At 29.2% G+C, this 17,236-nt stretch overlaps 1 protein-coding gene across 2 annotated transcripts in view; it reads right to left on the reverse strand.

The window, feature by feature from the left end:
- The window catches only part of LOC142324114 (G-protein coupled receptor Mth2-like), a 52,096-nt gene that overhangs the window by 18,719 nt on the left and 16,141 nt on the right, over positions 1-17,236 (reverse strand). Inside the window, exon 1 of one of the 2 annotated variants that reach the window (XM_075364780.1) lies at positions 14,951-15,968. The exons of the other annotated variant lie outside the window; for it this stretch is intronic. Coding sequence (XP_075220895.1) covers positions 14,951-15,698 — 748 coding nt within the window. The 5' untranslated portion in view covers positions 15,699-15,968. Of the gene's footprint in view, positions 1-14,950; positions 15,969-17,236 lie in introns of those variants that run through there. 2 annotated transcript variants of the gene reach the window in all.

Consider the following 17,236-nt stretch of genomic DNA (forward strand, 5'->3'; position numbering starts at 1 on the left):
TGTTTGATATGTTTAAGGAAAAATACTCCCATGTATTTGAAAAATACCCCAAGTTTTGTTATGAAAGTTATCGATCTATTTTCAATAGCGATTTTAAAATTTCCGTTAATTATCCGCAATCGGATACTTGCAGCATTTGTGATAAATTCAATGCAGAAAAAAGCAAAGAATATGAAAATATGCGGGGAAAATTATCCGATGGAGAGAAAGATAAACTTAATAATGACATGAAGGTACCTGACGTTAATCGCCAACTGCATTTGAAAAAGCAGGAAACTTTTTATGTAAGGAAAAGAGAGGCAAACAACGTGCTATGAAGAGCCCCCACTAAAGAAACGGTTACCATGGATTTTAGCAGGAATTTTCTATGTCTCAACCTTCAGACCAGTGATGTCTATTATAAGAAACAGCTATCCGTTTATATGTTTAACATAAATGTACTTTAAGCTAGTGCTAATAATTTTTATATATAACTAGAAACCATTCAAAATAAAGGTGCTTCTGAGGTTTGCTCCTTTCTTTTGTGTTCAATGTTCTCGATGGAACTATTGATGAACTACAAATTTATTGTGACTCCTGTGCTGGGAAAAATAGAAACAATACTCTTATAAAACTTTGCCACTACCTGGTTCATGACCTAAAAAGATTACGTGTTATCAAAATAAGTTATCCAGTCAGAGGCCAATGCGATAAGAACACAGCTCTTAATAACAAAAAAGCTTGATGTGAAATTCCTGAAGATTGGTGTCGGGTAGTTGAATGTTCAAGGGTGAAGCCAGCTCCCTTTGAAGTAGTTAGAGTTGAAGATGATCCTGCAATCTTTAAGTCCTGTATAGAATTTTTTGATTTTTTTATGAATAGAACCTTTCTTTCTAATCAGACCTGTAAGGGAACTTTTAATTGAAAATCAACATCCAGTACTAATAAGACATCATCTTTCAATGGGGCTTGGGAACAAATTGCTTTGAAAAAAAAAACATTGAGTCTAAGAAGAAACGTAAACAAATACATCTACCGTTTCTGTAAGTAGAAAAGCAGTTTAAGGAGCAGGCATTTGAAAAAAAGAAAAAAATGGTTTTAGAGCAAGTAAAAAATATGAAAAAAAGGACATTTCATCCTCCCCGAATCTGGTTATGAAGGTAAGAGCTCTGCATTATTTCTAAAAACGTTTTTTAAAGCTTAAATAGCCTAAATCTTTAGTTATTAGATTAACTTAATGAGCTTATGCTGCACTTAGGACAAGTTCATAAACCTAAGGACTGGCGCCTTTTCATAGATTCATCCAAGTATAGTTTAAAAGTGGTTCTACTACACATCGGTAACAAATATAAAGATTGTTTTGAATTAATAAAATTACTTACTATATTCCTTAATGTGTGTAAGTCAGAGTTTTTGAAGGAGTTTAGGTGGTTTTCTTTATACTTAAGCAGAGATTTTTTAAAAGCAAACTTATCAATTTTTTTTACAAATTTGCTGCCAGTATCTGTGAAAAAGTGTAATGCCATTCAGTCACTTAAGTAATTTTTTGGAACGGAAGCTAAATTATATTTTGAGAAACTTCCCTATGAAAAAAGTAAACTCATAGTTTAAGATGTTGAAGGGTAAAAATTTAAAAAACTATTTTACCCAACCAAATGTGTAAAGTAATGTAATTCACCAAAAAAGATTTTTAAAAGAGCAATAAAAAGGATTTTTCAATGACTGTAATGTGTTTTATTTTAGATATATTAGACAATGTTGCATAGGAAAGCAATTATAAGTCAGTAAGCCCCTCAATGCAAGGGAAAAACGTGATAAGTCTGTGTAGGTAATATTTTTTAAAATAATTTTTTTGTATTATACAATAAAATGTAACAATTAAAAATATAAAGTCAATATGTGAAAAATAATATGAAAAATATACTTATCAATATGTCGTATGTGAAAAAATATTAAAAAATTTCCCAACATGTGTTTTTTTTAAGTTACGTTTTAAACTTTAAAAATGCTCTCCTGAAAAATTTACAAAATGTGATTTATCAGATTCTTTCCTTACGGTTTTCAACTGTTCTTACAAGAGAATGCAGTGTACAATAGTGATGTAAATTTTTTATTAGATTCTCTAGAATGATATCACAATCATATGAAATGGAGGTTATTTGTAGAATCCTCTAAAAACCTGTTTGAAAGCTGTCCTCCTTTACATTTGAAATGAGAAAACATCAATTCATTTTGCTAATGCAAAACACAAATTTTTATACAGTGTATAAAAGTAGATATCACAGGTCTGAATGTTGGGACATGGAAAATTCCTACTATAATCCATGTCAATTGCTTCTTTAGTGGAGCTCTTCATAGCACGTTGTTTTTTTCTTTTTTCCTAATATAAAAAGTCTGCTGCTGTTTCAAATGCAGTTGGTGATTAACATGAAGTACTCTCATGTCATTATTAAGTTTATCTTTCTCCACCGGATCATTTTCGCCACCTATTTTCATACTTATTATTTTTTTTCTGCGTTGTATTTATCACAAGTGCAGCAAGTATCTGATCGCAGTTAACCAAAGGAAATGTTAAAGTAGATTGATAATTTTCATATGCAAACTTTGGGTATTTTTCCTTAAACATATCAATACAATGCGTGGCAATATGAAAGTTTTACTGACAATGATAAGATATGAGAAGAATCTTGACAAATTATAGAGATTAAAAGTGATAGCGATTTTATTAGGACTGCAGCTCGGTTATACTAAGTGTTGTTTCTTATATGAGTAGGACAGTAGAGACAGAAAAAACACTACACTAAAAAATAAATATTTTACAATAAATAAAAAAGATTGAAGAGAGAAGCTCTCATCGCTGGAGAAAAAATGTTATTTACCAAGCTCGTGTAAATCTGAAGAATGTGTATTTTCCATCATTATACATAAAACTTAGTTTGATAAAAACTTTTTGTCAAAGCAGTGGATAGTAATGGCCAAGATTTCTTACAGCTTAAGAACAAGTTTTCCAGACAGAACAGAGAGGTGAAAATCTAAGAAAGAATATTTTTTGGATCACAAATATGTTAAGCTAATGAAGGATTCGGACTTAAAGGAAGTTTGAATGAAATCTGAGAAAACAAATAAGGCAACCTTGTGTAGTCCCATAAATCGTAATAAAAACATTTTATCAATTTTCCAATCCATCTATTTTGAGATTGGAAGATAATTTCGTTTAATATATTTAAATATTTGTAACTTAAATCCTTGTAATAAAGTATATTTATCAGCATCGCCAAACATAATTAATAAAAAATAAATAAACCTTTTTTGTCTTATCTCCGTTGCTACCTAAAGCTAATTTATATTTAACTAGCCTCATCCAATGTCAAATATCCTCTTAGGAAACCGGTTTGATATTGTTTTAAATGTTATTTTTAACCAAGCACATTTAAAGTTTTTGTTGTGGTATACTATTAAAGTGTTTAATACTTTATTCAGGAATGATATTCGTCCTTCATCACGAAATTATAGTTACAAGTTTCATCCAGAAGGTGTCGAGTTAAAATAATAAGCCTGTCGGTAAAGCTTAAAATTTTTCGTATGCCACAAATTTTCATAACATATTCTCACACAAAAGTTTTAAACTTACGTTATTTTTTATTTTACTAATGTGTACGTTGCAATCTGTTCAACTAGCGAGCAATAGGCAACCCCCCCCCCCCCATACAACTGATCAATGTGAGGAGGATATGTATGTCATGTCATGTAAATGAGGTACAGTCTTGTACAGACTCAGGCCGACCATTCCTGAGGTGTGTGGTTAATTCAACCCCGACCACCAAAGTACACCAGTATCCACTGTCTAGTATTAAAATCCGTATAAACACAACTTTTACTAAGAATTGAACATTAGAACCTTTGACTTCGAAAATCAGCCGTAAAACAGTTGATTTACGACAACGATTTAACCGCTAGGTGGGCTGAACTTATGTGTGGAATTAATAAATTTAAGAAAGGTAAATAAATAAAACTTGAGTTTAAAATTAAACGTAGTATTTCCCCCATCCATAACATTAAAAAAAAGAATAATAATAAATCCGGGAGAATTCAAAACAAAAACAGATTATGATTTTTGTACTTCCTAACATCAACTTTAATACATCAATAAAATTATTAGTTTACTGTATATTTTCTACCCAAGACATCCTGTAATGAATAGTACTATTTTATTTCCCGATCGTTTTTTTAAGAATCTACTGAATAATTAGTCAAATTATCACTGCTAATATGATCACCATATTGTTTAAAAATATTTTTTTATGTCCGTTTAAGGTTTCCATAAAAGTTTTGGAATATCTATATACATATATATATATATATATATATATATATATATATATATATATATTTTTAATCTATCAGCCGCAAACGAGAAGTAATTTAAAAATCTTTGCTTACATAATTTTTTACACTTTTTTTTTGTTTTCATATATTACCGTTTAATTAAACCAACACAAATATGATACATTTTTAAAACTATTATTGTCATTCCACTTTCCATTAAATCTCTACAGAAACTGCTTTTCCCCATTCTTATTTATTCTATTTAATAACGTAAAAGTTATTATTTTTTTTAATCTTCTAACCATGTTTATTTTATAATAACCACGTGGTAATCTTTGTTTTGGTCTAATTAATATGGTCTGGCAAACTTAGAACGTAAGCATTGCTAAATTACTCAGATACTTCAAGATTGCAGATCAAGTTACCAGCGAATTCTGACTTAATAAAAATTAGTATAAGATTTATATTTAAATTTCGAGAATGGTTCATCCTATCTGTCATTTTTTAGATCTTGTTAATAAGTCGATTGCGTTATTTTAGTTTTTTTTTTGTTGAGATGACAGGCATCGAATGCTTTAGTCATTTGGCCCTATGAGAATGGAAATTTGTACCGTGTAAAAAATACTATGCTTGACCGGGATTAGAACCCAGGGAACTCCGGATGAAAGGCTGAGACACCTTACGCAACCACTCCGCAACGGAGATCGACTATATTTTAATTATTTCTATTTTATTTAAAAAATAATATATTTTATTAACAATGACATTTTTTTAAAAAAGACAAGATAAAAAATAATTTGAGAAAAAGTGCATATTAATATTGTAATACTTTTTGATTCATTGAATTTCAAATTTTTTAATTTTGGGCCCAATTATTGAGTAGTAAGCTGATGATAACAATTTTAATTTGGAAATATTTCTAAAAGAAACAATTTTTGTGATAAATTTGTCTTTTTGTCTTTTCAACTGTATAGAATATAAAAAGGGAGTTACTGCTATTAAGTAATAAATCACCCATCTATATATGTATGTATGTAATTTTATTCATGGGATCACAAAACGTTGAAATCCGGCAGAAAAAAGCTTGCAAAATATGCGTGTAAGTGTGTTTATGTTATCGGGTTGCGATAAAATTGAATCTTTTTCGGATGACGTTTATATGGATCATTGATGATACATATTCTTGAAATATATTTAGGGTGAGGAGATGAGGAGGATAGGGAGTGCTATCTATCCAAAGGGTGTAAAGATGTTCAAAGATATATTTTTCTTTACTTGTATTGTTTTTGATGTTTGCAAATTTTTCTTTTTTTCAAAAAACCCTGTCCTTCCCTTAAATACTTTTAAATATATGAATTTCAATCAACGGTGGCGTTTACTAATTTCTATTCTGATTTAGTAATTAGCTGTTTATTTATAAAATATGCTTTAGCATTTTTTAAATCTATTTTTTTCAAAATTTTTAAAATCAGTAGTTAGAGTAACAAAACTCAATTACATTTCACGTCTCAGAACTAAAATAGCATCTTTAAACTTTGTTGGCTGAATGAATTATTTGACACTGGGGTATCTTTCTCCAATTAAAATACCAGATGAGAGAAAGTTTTTCCTTATTTATTATTATTTCGACATAAACAATATTTGCAAAAATTCGTTTTAGAAAACCTTCCTTTCCCAATATAATTTCAAATATACGAATTCCAATCGTGGTGGTTTCCACTAATTCTATCACAATTTTAGTACGAGGATCATTTGGAAAGTTCTCTGCCTGATAAAGAAAACAAGATTTTCAGAACTTTATTTACATTTTTTAACGTAGTCATCTTACAATTATATTCTTTTAGACCAACCACTTTCAAAGCCTTTAATATTCTCAATAATATCCGATTTGTCCAACTCTGGAAAATAAGCGTTGATCTTATAATTTGAAGTAAATCTTCACCCAGCGAGCCATTTCTTTAGCTTTGGGAAGATAAATTAATCCGTGGGAGCCAAATCCGGTGAATAAGGCGCATGTGGAAACATTTCGAAGTGTAGGTCATGGAGATTTGCAACAACTTGAGACGTGTATACTGGCGCATTATCGTGATGAAGAGCACTTTCTTTTTGGCTAGATGCGGATGTTTAGACTGTATAGCACCCTTTAATCGGTCCTGTACTTAAACGTAATACTCCTGAAACGTAATGGTCTTGCTTTTTTCCAGATAGTCTATGAACCGTACCATGAGAATGATTTTTCCTTCAGATGGAACCGTTTTCGCTTTCTTTGGCGCACTTTCACTTGTTCCCACTTACTGTTTGACTGTTGTTTGGTCTCTGGCGTCTAATGGTAAATCCGTATTATGTCCATCGCTACAAAAGTCAAAGGAACTCGGCGGAATCGCGTTTAAATAAGTCTACATGAAGTTTTCAGTCGAATGCGTTTTTGGTCGACTGTTAAGAAACGCGGCATTTATCGAACGGAAAGTTTTTTCGTATTCAAAACATCGGGTAAAATATAATGGACAAGGTCTATCAAAATTTTTACGATGTTAGCAAGCTCGTGCACCTTCAGTCGGTGAACAATTAATACGACATTATGGATATTTTTTTAATGGTTTCGTCTTTCGTAACGGTTTTTGGTGGGCTTTCCGAGTGTTCATCATACTAAATGGATGTACGACCTTTCTTACCGTCTAAAACGAAGGGGAAGAATCCTTTAAAGTGGAATCTTTTAATGTTCGGGGTTAAAACATTTAAAACAAAATACTTTACAACAGGTTGAACTTCAGTTTTATCTATTTTTAAAAAAATTCCAAAAATGTTTTGCTTTACTCGATCGCCACTAACAAGCAACGCAAGCGTCTGAAACTTCGCCGCACGCCATCTAAAGAATGGTACTTGATAAAATTATTGTCATGTGGTAATACTTGCCCCATCTCTTTGTGAGGCTGAGAACTTTTCAAACGACCCTGGTAATTATTAATAATGTAAAAAATTATTTATTATGCTAAAGTTTTTATTTGATTAATTTCTCGTGAAATGTAACGGGTAAAAATTTCCTGGAAACATATATTTTGTATGTGTGGTTCACTTATGCGATAAATTTTTAATTTAAAATAATTTTTTGATGGGAAGTGGGGAAGATTCTCCCAAATAGTTGAGAAAGTTACGAAAATCGGGCTCGCTTTTTTATTTTAGCGTATTATTTTGTAAAAGTCTTTAAATGTTTCCGAAAAATGTGAATAATTTAAAAAAATTATTTACTTTTAAAAATAAATTTTTTAACATTTTCCTGACAAATAAATTATATCAATTTACGTAATTACCATGGTTGCAATATCACTTCAAATATATGTGAATCGTTATAAAGAATAGTCATTTAAATTTTCGTAGAAAGGTGAAAGTTTACTGCAAAAAATAAATAAGACAATTGATTACATGTTGATGTTTACACAACAATGTGAAAAGAATTGTCTACTCATTTACGAGTTCTGTAATAAAGGATCCTGTTCTTCTTCGCTCGAAAAGATAGCGTAGTTTGTTAAAACAAACAGCATAACTGTTAAATATCATAGGAATGATTATTTATATATAGTACTGATAAAATTTCTATAATTTACTTGAAATTTGCAAATACCTTTTATAGTAATAATTGAAACGTTTTACTCTCGCTGTTAATAGCCTTCCGATCATAATGTAATCATAAGTATCATCATAATGAAATGGTAGTATTTTCTGCGAAATGAAGAATATGTCATATGCTAATATATTCTTTCATAAATCCGTACAACATTTTATATTAAACGTTTTAATGGACTTCAATTAAATTTCAGTAAAGGATAAAAAGTAAAATTATGGATAAAATTCGTATAATAAAAAAAAAAGTTATTTGCCTTATTATTTCTTATATAAATAATCTTTTCCAGTGACAAAGTCATATCCGATTAGATTAGTAGTTTTAAAGTTACATAGTGATAATTAGGCAACTAGAATGCTTTTAAATGATAAAAACCGTTTCAATACGGTATTACTGTAAAGTGAAATTAAAAAACTAATGTTCAAAGACACATCGAAATTTATTTCGATTATAGAATTATTATGCTAGATACCTTATATGATTACGTTATCTTTCTTATCTATTTTACATGTGGCAACATCGTAGCTGCTTGATTCGTTAATTTCCCAAAATACAAAAAAAAAAAGATGGAACGTTCATATATGAGTGGTTAACATATTATATTCTAACAGAAAAAAATATCATTTATTTACTTTTTTATGAGATTACTGGCATCGACTACTTTGGTCTTTTGCCCGATGGAATTTTGTTTCGTATGAAAAAAGGCATGCTTGACTGGAATTCGAACCTGAAACCTCCGGATGAAAGGCCGAGACGCTACCGTTCTGCCACGGAGATCGGCGAATGTTTATTATAGTATTTTAAAAACTGTTTTTCGTTTTTAATTCAATTTTTTATTTGAAAATTTTATTTTGGGTAAAAAAATTGGTAATAAAGTTTTCATTCGTTAAAATTTTCTCGTTTAATTAGTGAAATTAATTGTAAATTCATTACATTGTCATTGTTGAAATATTGAATAATTTAATATATAATGACCTGTTACACTTAATGTTGGAAATTCCCCGGGTAATTACAGTCATGTGTATGATATTTATATTGCATTTTATAAACAGCATTAGTTCATTAGTAAATTGACTGAATATTCACATTCAACCGTTATTACATTATTACCTTGAAACTAATTAATTTCCTGTTCGTGTGTTCCTGTATTAAATTATGCTTTTAACCGAAATTAATTTTTCCTGTAAAAGAGATCTGTATTTTGAAAAATTTAACTTATATCTGTAAAGTATTCTTTCCTCTTCTCCTCCTCAACTAAAGTTCGGTAGGATTTGTAGTTTTCTATTCAAAGCCATTCTCTGAAATTCCTTACAATGTATTCTTTCCTTCATTTCATCCACGAACCCTTGTCTACGTCTTTTACGGCTTGTAGATTATTTACAGCCGGTTTTACGAAAAGGGAGGCTAAAGGAGAGATGAAGAACGAACAATGAGGATCGACAGGCTATCACGGACTCTTAATCCGATCCGACATGAATCCAACCGAGATGCAGTATTGAAGACAACCCGAGAGAAGAAAGTTTCCTAACTTTGTTTCACCAACCAACCATCCTCCTTCCTGAATCTTACAATTATGTTACCGCCAACTCATGCAACTCACTGGAAAGGGGAGCGCATTGCACCCTCCAAAAACTAGGGCCCCCGAAAGGCACATTCCTGCTAAGTCGGAAGGTTCTAGTACCGAAAGGATTTCAGGGGACGGACTGAAGGGGAATCATTCCGGAAAAACGAAACTCATACGCGGGTAGTCTTCCCAGGTCCGCCCCGGTCAAAAAATTTCTTCCCGATCTAAAGGATCGGAAAGCAGCAAATAATTCCATCCAAAAATAAAACGAAAAAAATATAACCGCCATTAAATAAATAATTACCCGCCTGATAAAAGAAAGATACTACAGCAAAGGACTGTGGTACAGGTTCCGCGTTTAGTAGGGAGATACATAGATCTCCCACTATCATTGCGTACCGTTCCGACTGTCTACGAGTTCCTTTCTCCCCCCTATCAAAATAATAAACCAGCTGGAATATCAAAGCAAATGGTCGTTCATACTTTTCCAACTTTTTGTTATTGTTAATAGTAATGGTTTTTTCACCCATTCTTTTTTACCTACTCGTTTTCTATTCTATCTGTCCTAGAAACCTTCTTCCAACACCACACCTCGAAAACCTCAAGTTTATTTTTTCTGTTTTTCTTATGGTACATTTCTAGCAGGTACATATACAAAATACTTCAGATTAAATTTTTCAGTGTTTTCTTATCAAATTTACTCTTTGACACCAGAAAACTTCTCTTTTTGTACAATGTTTCTTTAGCTTACGCTATTTTACTTTTAAAATCTAATTAAGCTTCCTCCATCCAATGAAATATTCTTCCCAGGTATTTAAATGTAGTAATTTGTGTTAGTTTCCCCCCTTATAACCGTATCTTAGTTTTTTGTTTCCCATCTCTCGTACATTTCATAATTTTTGTTTTTTTTCTGTTTATTTTCGGTAAATTTATTCATTAGAATCATATTCATATTGTGGAAGGCGTCTTGTAGTTCTGGTTCATTATTACCAATTAATTCAAATTCATCTGCAAATTGAATATGCTGTATTACTCGCCATCTATCTTTATCCTTATAAAAGTGTTAAGAAATGTTATTTTGTCCTTTTTATGTAATCGTTAAGTCAGTTATATCAAATCATCATAACATAATAAATATAAAATTCGTTTTTGCATTGCTCAGAATTAATTACAAAATGCACAGTACCAAATTTATATTGAACGTTAGGAGAAACCACAAAAAAAGAAAACAAAAATAAACAGAATTAATCTTTGACAATCACCTCATAGAAACAGGACGTATATACAGTATATAATAATTTTGCTAACATCATGTAATGTTACCGCCTCAAGCCCCATAAGCCATTATGTAATATTTACTTACCCACATTTTATAAATTTCATAGAAACAATACAGATCAAGATCTCAATGTTCTATTTGACACCAAATTGAAAGGATATCTTATTCGATTAAAGACTGGGTTATTTGATATCTCACTAAAAAAGAAGCTTTAGTGACTAATTACTAAATTTTTGTGATCATTATTTTGATTTGCATCGGTGTATGGAACACTGAGATCGGTCAAGAGGTTCCTGTTTTTTTATGTGAGCACGGTTATTGTGATTAGAATAATTCTGGTCAAATATGTGTTGTTTTTATGTATATATTAAAAGGTTTGCTTAAAAAATAAAAATCGATAAACAGATCTGAGTGGTTATTTCACTAAACTTTGAGAATAGGCCGTTGTATAAATTTACTCCATTATTGAGCGATAAGTAAATCTTAAACAGAGTTTATTTTAGAAAAGGGCTTTTACTTTTCTGCTTTCTATCTGATAATCATGTGATTCTCAGATTTTTTACGTGGAATATTTGTTAATAATACATTTTTATGAAAAAGAAGTAATTGAAAATTAAAGTAACTTTTCGAAAGTATTTCGTGTATCGTAAGATTGCAGATAAATTATATCTGATTAGTTTTATATTTTTTATTTAATAATAAACTGAACTACACTGTAAATGAAATTAACTGATTAAAAACTGAATTATTTTAATAAGAAAAGTCAAACGTTGTGATGATAATAAATATATTTCAGTATTTCAGAGCTATTGTGGAATATCATGATAAGATATTCCGTGTATTTGAAATTAGTCGTTTAATGTCCCTTCTGTCATCAATTCTTCCTTAATCCAGCAAATAAAGAAATCAAAGGTGAAAAATATTTTCTAAAAAACTTTTTTCAGTTTTTCCATTGAATTTTTTGTCTATTATTATCTTATATTACAATAAACATAAAAAAATCGATTGAAAAAGTTAGTATAAAATGCTAAATTAACACTTTTACGTTTTTCTTAAATTTCTTTAGTCTGTTACAATTCACCACGTTGAACTGGTAGCGTCTTTAACTTTTAAACGAAAGATTCTGTGTTTAATTCTCGATCAGGCTTAGCTTTTTTCACACATTACAATATTAATTTCTTATAATCAGGAGAAAGATAATCAGTGATCATAATTAGGCCTGTAGTTATCGTAGAAAAAACATAACTCAAAAAGCAAAAATTTAGTTTGTTTTACGTAAAATGTGGTTATGTCTACACAAAAGTTGACTGTTTTGAAAGAAAAAACTATTTACAAGTAATGCAAAGACAAAAACATATTTCTTGATAAAAATAAGAAAAGGAATCCGGACAGAAACGAAGTAATGTAAATATATATGTTTCAAAATGTAAGCGATGTAATTGTCGGTATCTTCGCTGAAAGTAATAGAATAAATTTAAAAAAACTATAAAAAAAAAACAAGTTATACTATATACTCGTACAAATTAATTATTTTCATGGTCAAAAATTATACTATATACAGAATTGTCTAATTATCCTATATTAAAGAGTAATGTTTGTCAGCAATGGTTTTTTTTGGCAGTCGTGTTTTTTAATCTTTAATATTTGCTTCTTGTTATTATTACTAATAAGTATTCGATTTATTATTTTGACGATTCGATTTAATTACCATTCATAATTTATTCATTTTAAACATTGATAATGAGAGTGTAGGAAGTATCCATATTAGAAAAATATTGTCCAATATTTAAATTATCAATAATAAATTAAACAGTATTGAATCTATAGTTCTCGTAATTCATATTATGTTTCAATATCAACCATTAACGAATTATGTCAGTTTTATCAACAGGAAATAATAATCTCAGTACGAAATTAGTTCAATGTATAATAAAATCTTTATCTTACTTGTATTAAAAACCACATCCTAAAAGTTATTCAAAGATCCTGAATATTGTGTTTTTAGATCTATTATTATTATTACTACTATTATTATAATTATTTATTTATTTGTTTATAGAAACAGCGTCACAATTTTAAACGATATTAGATTAAAAGTACAAACGTCTTAATTGTTGTTAAATATACATGAAATAATTAATATACATGAAATAATTGGGCTTACATAATTAATCACATTATGTTGTCATTGAGAAGTATGAACCGTAATTACTTGTTTCACAGTAAAGATTAAATATCCAGAATAGCCCACTTTATTTCTCAATCAGTTGCATGTTAATTTATGAAATTTAAATTAATTGTGGCAAGATTTTTATTTTTAAAAAGATGAAAGAAAATAAAGAAAAATTATAATTAATTTTTTTATTTCCTCAAATGTTTACACGTTCTGAATCGTAAAAATAAAAACATTAAATAATATGAATTAACTATTATTAATTAATTGTCTGATAACCTCTTTTTGCATGTCAAAGTTTGGTGTTTTTGGAATAATAATTTTTTTACTTATTGACCATTCTCAAAGTAATTTATATATTTCATTTATCCCTACATTATTTTTTAATATTACACCATGTCTGCTGTGACAATGGTTACACACACATATACACCCACCCACACACACACACACACACACACACACAATATATATACACATACATATACATATATATATATAAAAGTGTGTATGTGTGTGTGTCTGTCTGTCTATTTTTTTTATTCCTTTTTTATAAAAAAACACAATTATTTCATTTTTAATAATTACAATTTGTGACTGAAATAAATAATTATAAACTATAGCATTTTTTGTTGGGGAATACACCTTTTGGATGTTTTTTTTTAAATCTGTTTTTATTAATTCTATTCTTTATATACGAATTTATTAATTTAAGTTTTACCTTATTTTTTTTATTGTCTGAGGAACATAATTTATAACACTCCGCATACGGTCATTACTCTTAGTTAAAAAAAGTTTTCCCCATGTGTGTATGCTCTGATACTCTCCGCGAAAGAAGTGTATTTCATACAAAACAAAACTGGGATCCTCACCATACATATTCCTACAAGACCGAAAGACCTTCAGAGGGCGGATTAAAAGGAAATCGCATCGGGAGAAGAACCCACAATTTTTGTAACCTAGAAATAACTCCAATAAGTTTAAATGATTCATGTTCTAGAAAAAGATCGGAACGCATATCCAAACTGTGTCCGTATAAAAGAAAATAGACATAATCTGTACCCAACATCTAATTAGAATGATCTTGCAGCAAGGGAAAAACATCAAAGTTCTGCGATATGTAGGAGAGTAAAGCTTCCCCCGACCACTTGCGTTTCGTTTCGTATTTTCTGGTAATCAAAAAAAAATCTGAAAACGATTTTAATAATATTATCTGTTGGAAATAATAGAAATATAATTATATCGCCTTATTTTTGCACCTTTCACACAGACGTAAAGTTGTGTTAGGTTAAAAAAAAAATAGTTAAAGAAGGGCGTTTTTCAATTATTGTTTTATATTAATTTAAAATATACTTACGATTCTCATTTTTCATAAGATGTTTTCATAAGGGAATCACCCATATTTAAACATCTCACGATGTTTGAAAAAAAATTAATTTCCTGTTTGAATGAAACTTTTATTAATATAAATCCCGAGATCTCCGTGGAGGGATTTGTATTAATCCCGCCGCCTCTCGGGTTTACATCGCGAGGTCCCGGTTTCGAATCGCGGTCAGTCATGGCACTTTTTGTATTCTAGAAAATTTTTGTTTCATATTCCCACGTAAGAAGCATATCGATCTTCTGTGGTGAATTAATTATAAATTTAAAAAAATGAACAAATTTTAATAAAAAGAATGAACTACATAAATGGCTACTAGAATCCAACACCGTAATATACTATTTACAAAACGGTGAAAATTTAGTACTAGATACAAATTTTGATTTTAGCATAGTACGAATAATAACCATTATTAAACGAATTAATAAAAAAAATTAACATTTACGTAGTAAAAAAAAATAAAAATTAAATTCTACTCTTTCAATTTTTACGCGTTTATTATTTATTTTCTCAACAAATTTTCTTTAAAGAACTTATAAAAAGATATTAAAATCTCTATTTTTTTATTTTTTATTATTATTACTACTATAATACGATATAAATAAATTAATGTTAAAAGAAAAACTTACCAATAATTAAGCAGAATCTGAAATATCTTGAAATGCCATTCATTTTTAAATCGAACAACAACAGATTACTTACGATTACAGTAAATATATAAGCGATCAGTATTTTACCAGGTAAATTTTTTGATGTATTTCCATTAAAAAAAAACACACATCCGGTTATAAGAAAAAAAGGGAGCGATATAAATAGACAAATCGATTCTATATAATGTTTTGGTGATATTACCACATACGGTTGAAAACAAAAAATTACTGAATAATTTTCTTCGTTTTCATTCATAATATCGGTACAATAATTTTTTGTATCTAACACTTCCAGCGACGGATATGTTCTCAATAAAGATCCGTTCGTAAAAAGTTTGTAATCATCAGATTCGATTTGAAAAGCTATATTTGTACCATTACATGGCACACCGTATATTATATCTTTCATTTCCGATAAATAATAATCTTTTTCATCGTTTATATCATTTTTAATTAATTGAAGAGTGTTTTTTTGATGTGATTTTACATTACGATTATCTTCATTATAATAATAATAATCATCGCTAGGTTTTACGCACGTTTTATTCAAATATATCTCATCTAAATTACAACATTTTCGAAAACACGGTTCATACTCGCACTCACAATTTATGCCGGTAACGGAATCACAATAATTTAAATCGCATTTCACTGATTTTATAGTTATAATTATTAACGATGAAAAAAATATAAAATTACAATTATTAAAAATGTACATCGTTATCATTAAATAAAATATTTATATTAAATCAGTTGATTGAATTGAAACAGAAAAACAAACTATTCTATCAGTGTTGTATACTGTTTAACATTTTAAAGTATAAACTGAAACTAAAGTCGATAAATCTTAGATATAATATACTCAAGTAAAGGTTATATTTTTGTAAGGAACCGGTTCTGACTTGATGTTACGTGTTGTGACTGCGCAACTTATATAACTTATGGGAATATTTAATTAATTCTATAATCTGTTTGTGTTGGTATTACTGTCTCGCCTTGATTCTCTTTTAGAAATGTATTTGCTGGAAATTTTTTCCTTGTTTTAATTTGTTTGCTCTAATGATAGTTTACACTTATTATGACTTGCTATTATAAATACGACAAAAAATTTTATTAATCATTGTAAAATACGTAAATTTATCTTCCAATGTTAGGAAATATGAATGAAAATTAAAAAAAATTCTCACTAACACCAAAACTTTGAGGAAGTGGAAATATAAGGTTTCTCTGTTTAATAAACAGCCGAAAATAATTTTATGTGCGGCTATCATGTCACGATAAGAACATACTGTGGTACGAGTCGTGACATCATATTCTGATATCGAGTTTATACACAATGAATTAATCTATTAAATTACTAGTAATCGCTGTAATATTGCACTTTACATATTACGTTATTCTTACTTTACTATAATTAACACGTGATTTATCATAAATTGTAAAATTTAGTTGTATGAAAAAACGTAAAAAAGAACCGGCAAGGAAGTTCGAATTTATGTAGGAATCTCCTCATTCTACATAAAAAAAATGAAAATTTATTGGCATCATTATTTCATGTCTCCAAATTTTAAGTTTTTATACTTAAAAATTTGGAGATGTAAGTATTAAATAAAATTCATTAACATTTCACTTTTTTTTAAGTATTTATCAAATTAGTACTTTAACACTCATAAATCATACCTTACACCGATTACAAACCTGTTAAAATAGAATGAAATTATTAAAACCAGCTCTGGTATAAATTCGTATATTTGAAATATTTGGGATGGAGACATGATTTCTGAAAATTTTTTTCATAAATATTACTTCAATAGGAGAAATAATAAATAAGTAAAGAACATTCTCCTCCGTAATTCTTTATCAAGATAAAATGCCTTGATATCATTCTAATTTAATGAAAACCAATTTTCAACAGTTCACTTAACTCTGTTTAAGATATGCAATGTAACTCCCCCTCCCGACAAGAGGTTGGTGAGGTGGTTAGGTTTAGTCGGTAGGCCGCAGGAATAAATAAGCACCTTAACAACATTTAGCGGAACCTGTTGCGAGTCCGACACTGTCCGTAACTAGGATTTCCCCTCTTCATAAAAAAAAAAAAAAAAACATGAAATGTAACCGAATTTGGTTACTCTAACTATTCCTTTTGAAATATTTATTTATCAAAACTATAGTTAACGATCCTGAAGACATTTTTTTACAGATAATTAACTGTTAAATCTCAAAATAGAATTAATTCGTTAATCTGAGGCGTTGAAAAAACTCCTT

This window comes from Lycorma delicatula, chromosome 4 (genome assembly GCF_047948215.1).
Source record: "Lycorma delicatula isolate Av1 chromosome 4, ASM4794821v1, whole genome shotgun sequence".
Lineage (NCBI taxonomy): Eukaryota > Metazoa > Arthropoda > Insecta > Hemiptera > Fulgoridae > Lycorma > Lycorma delicatula.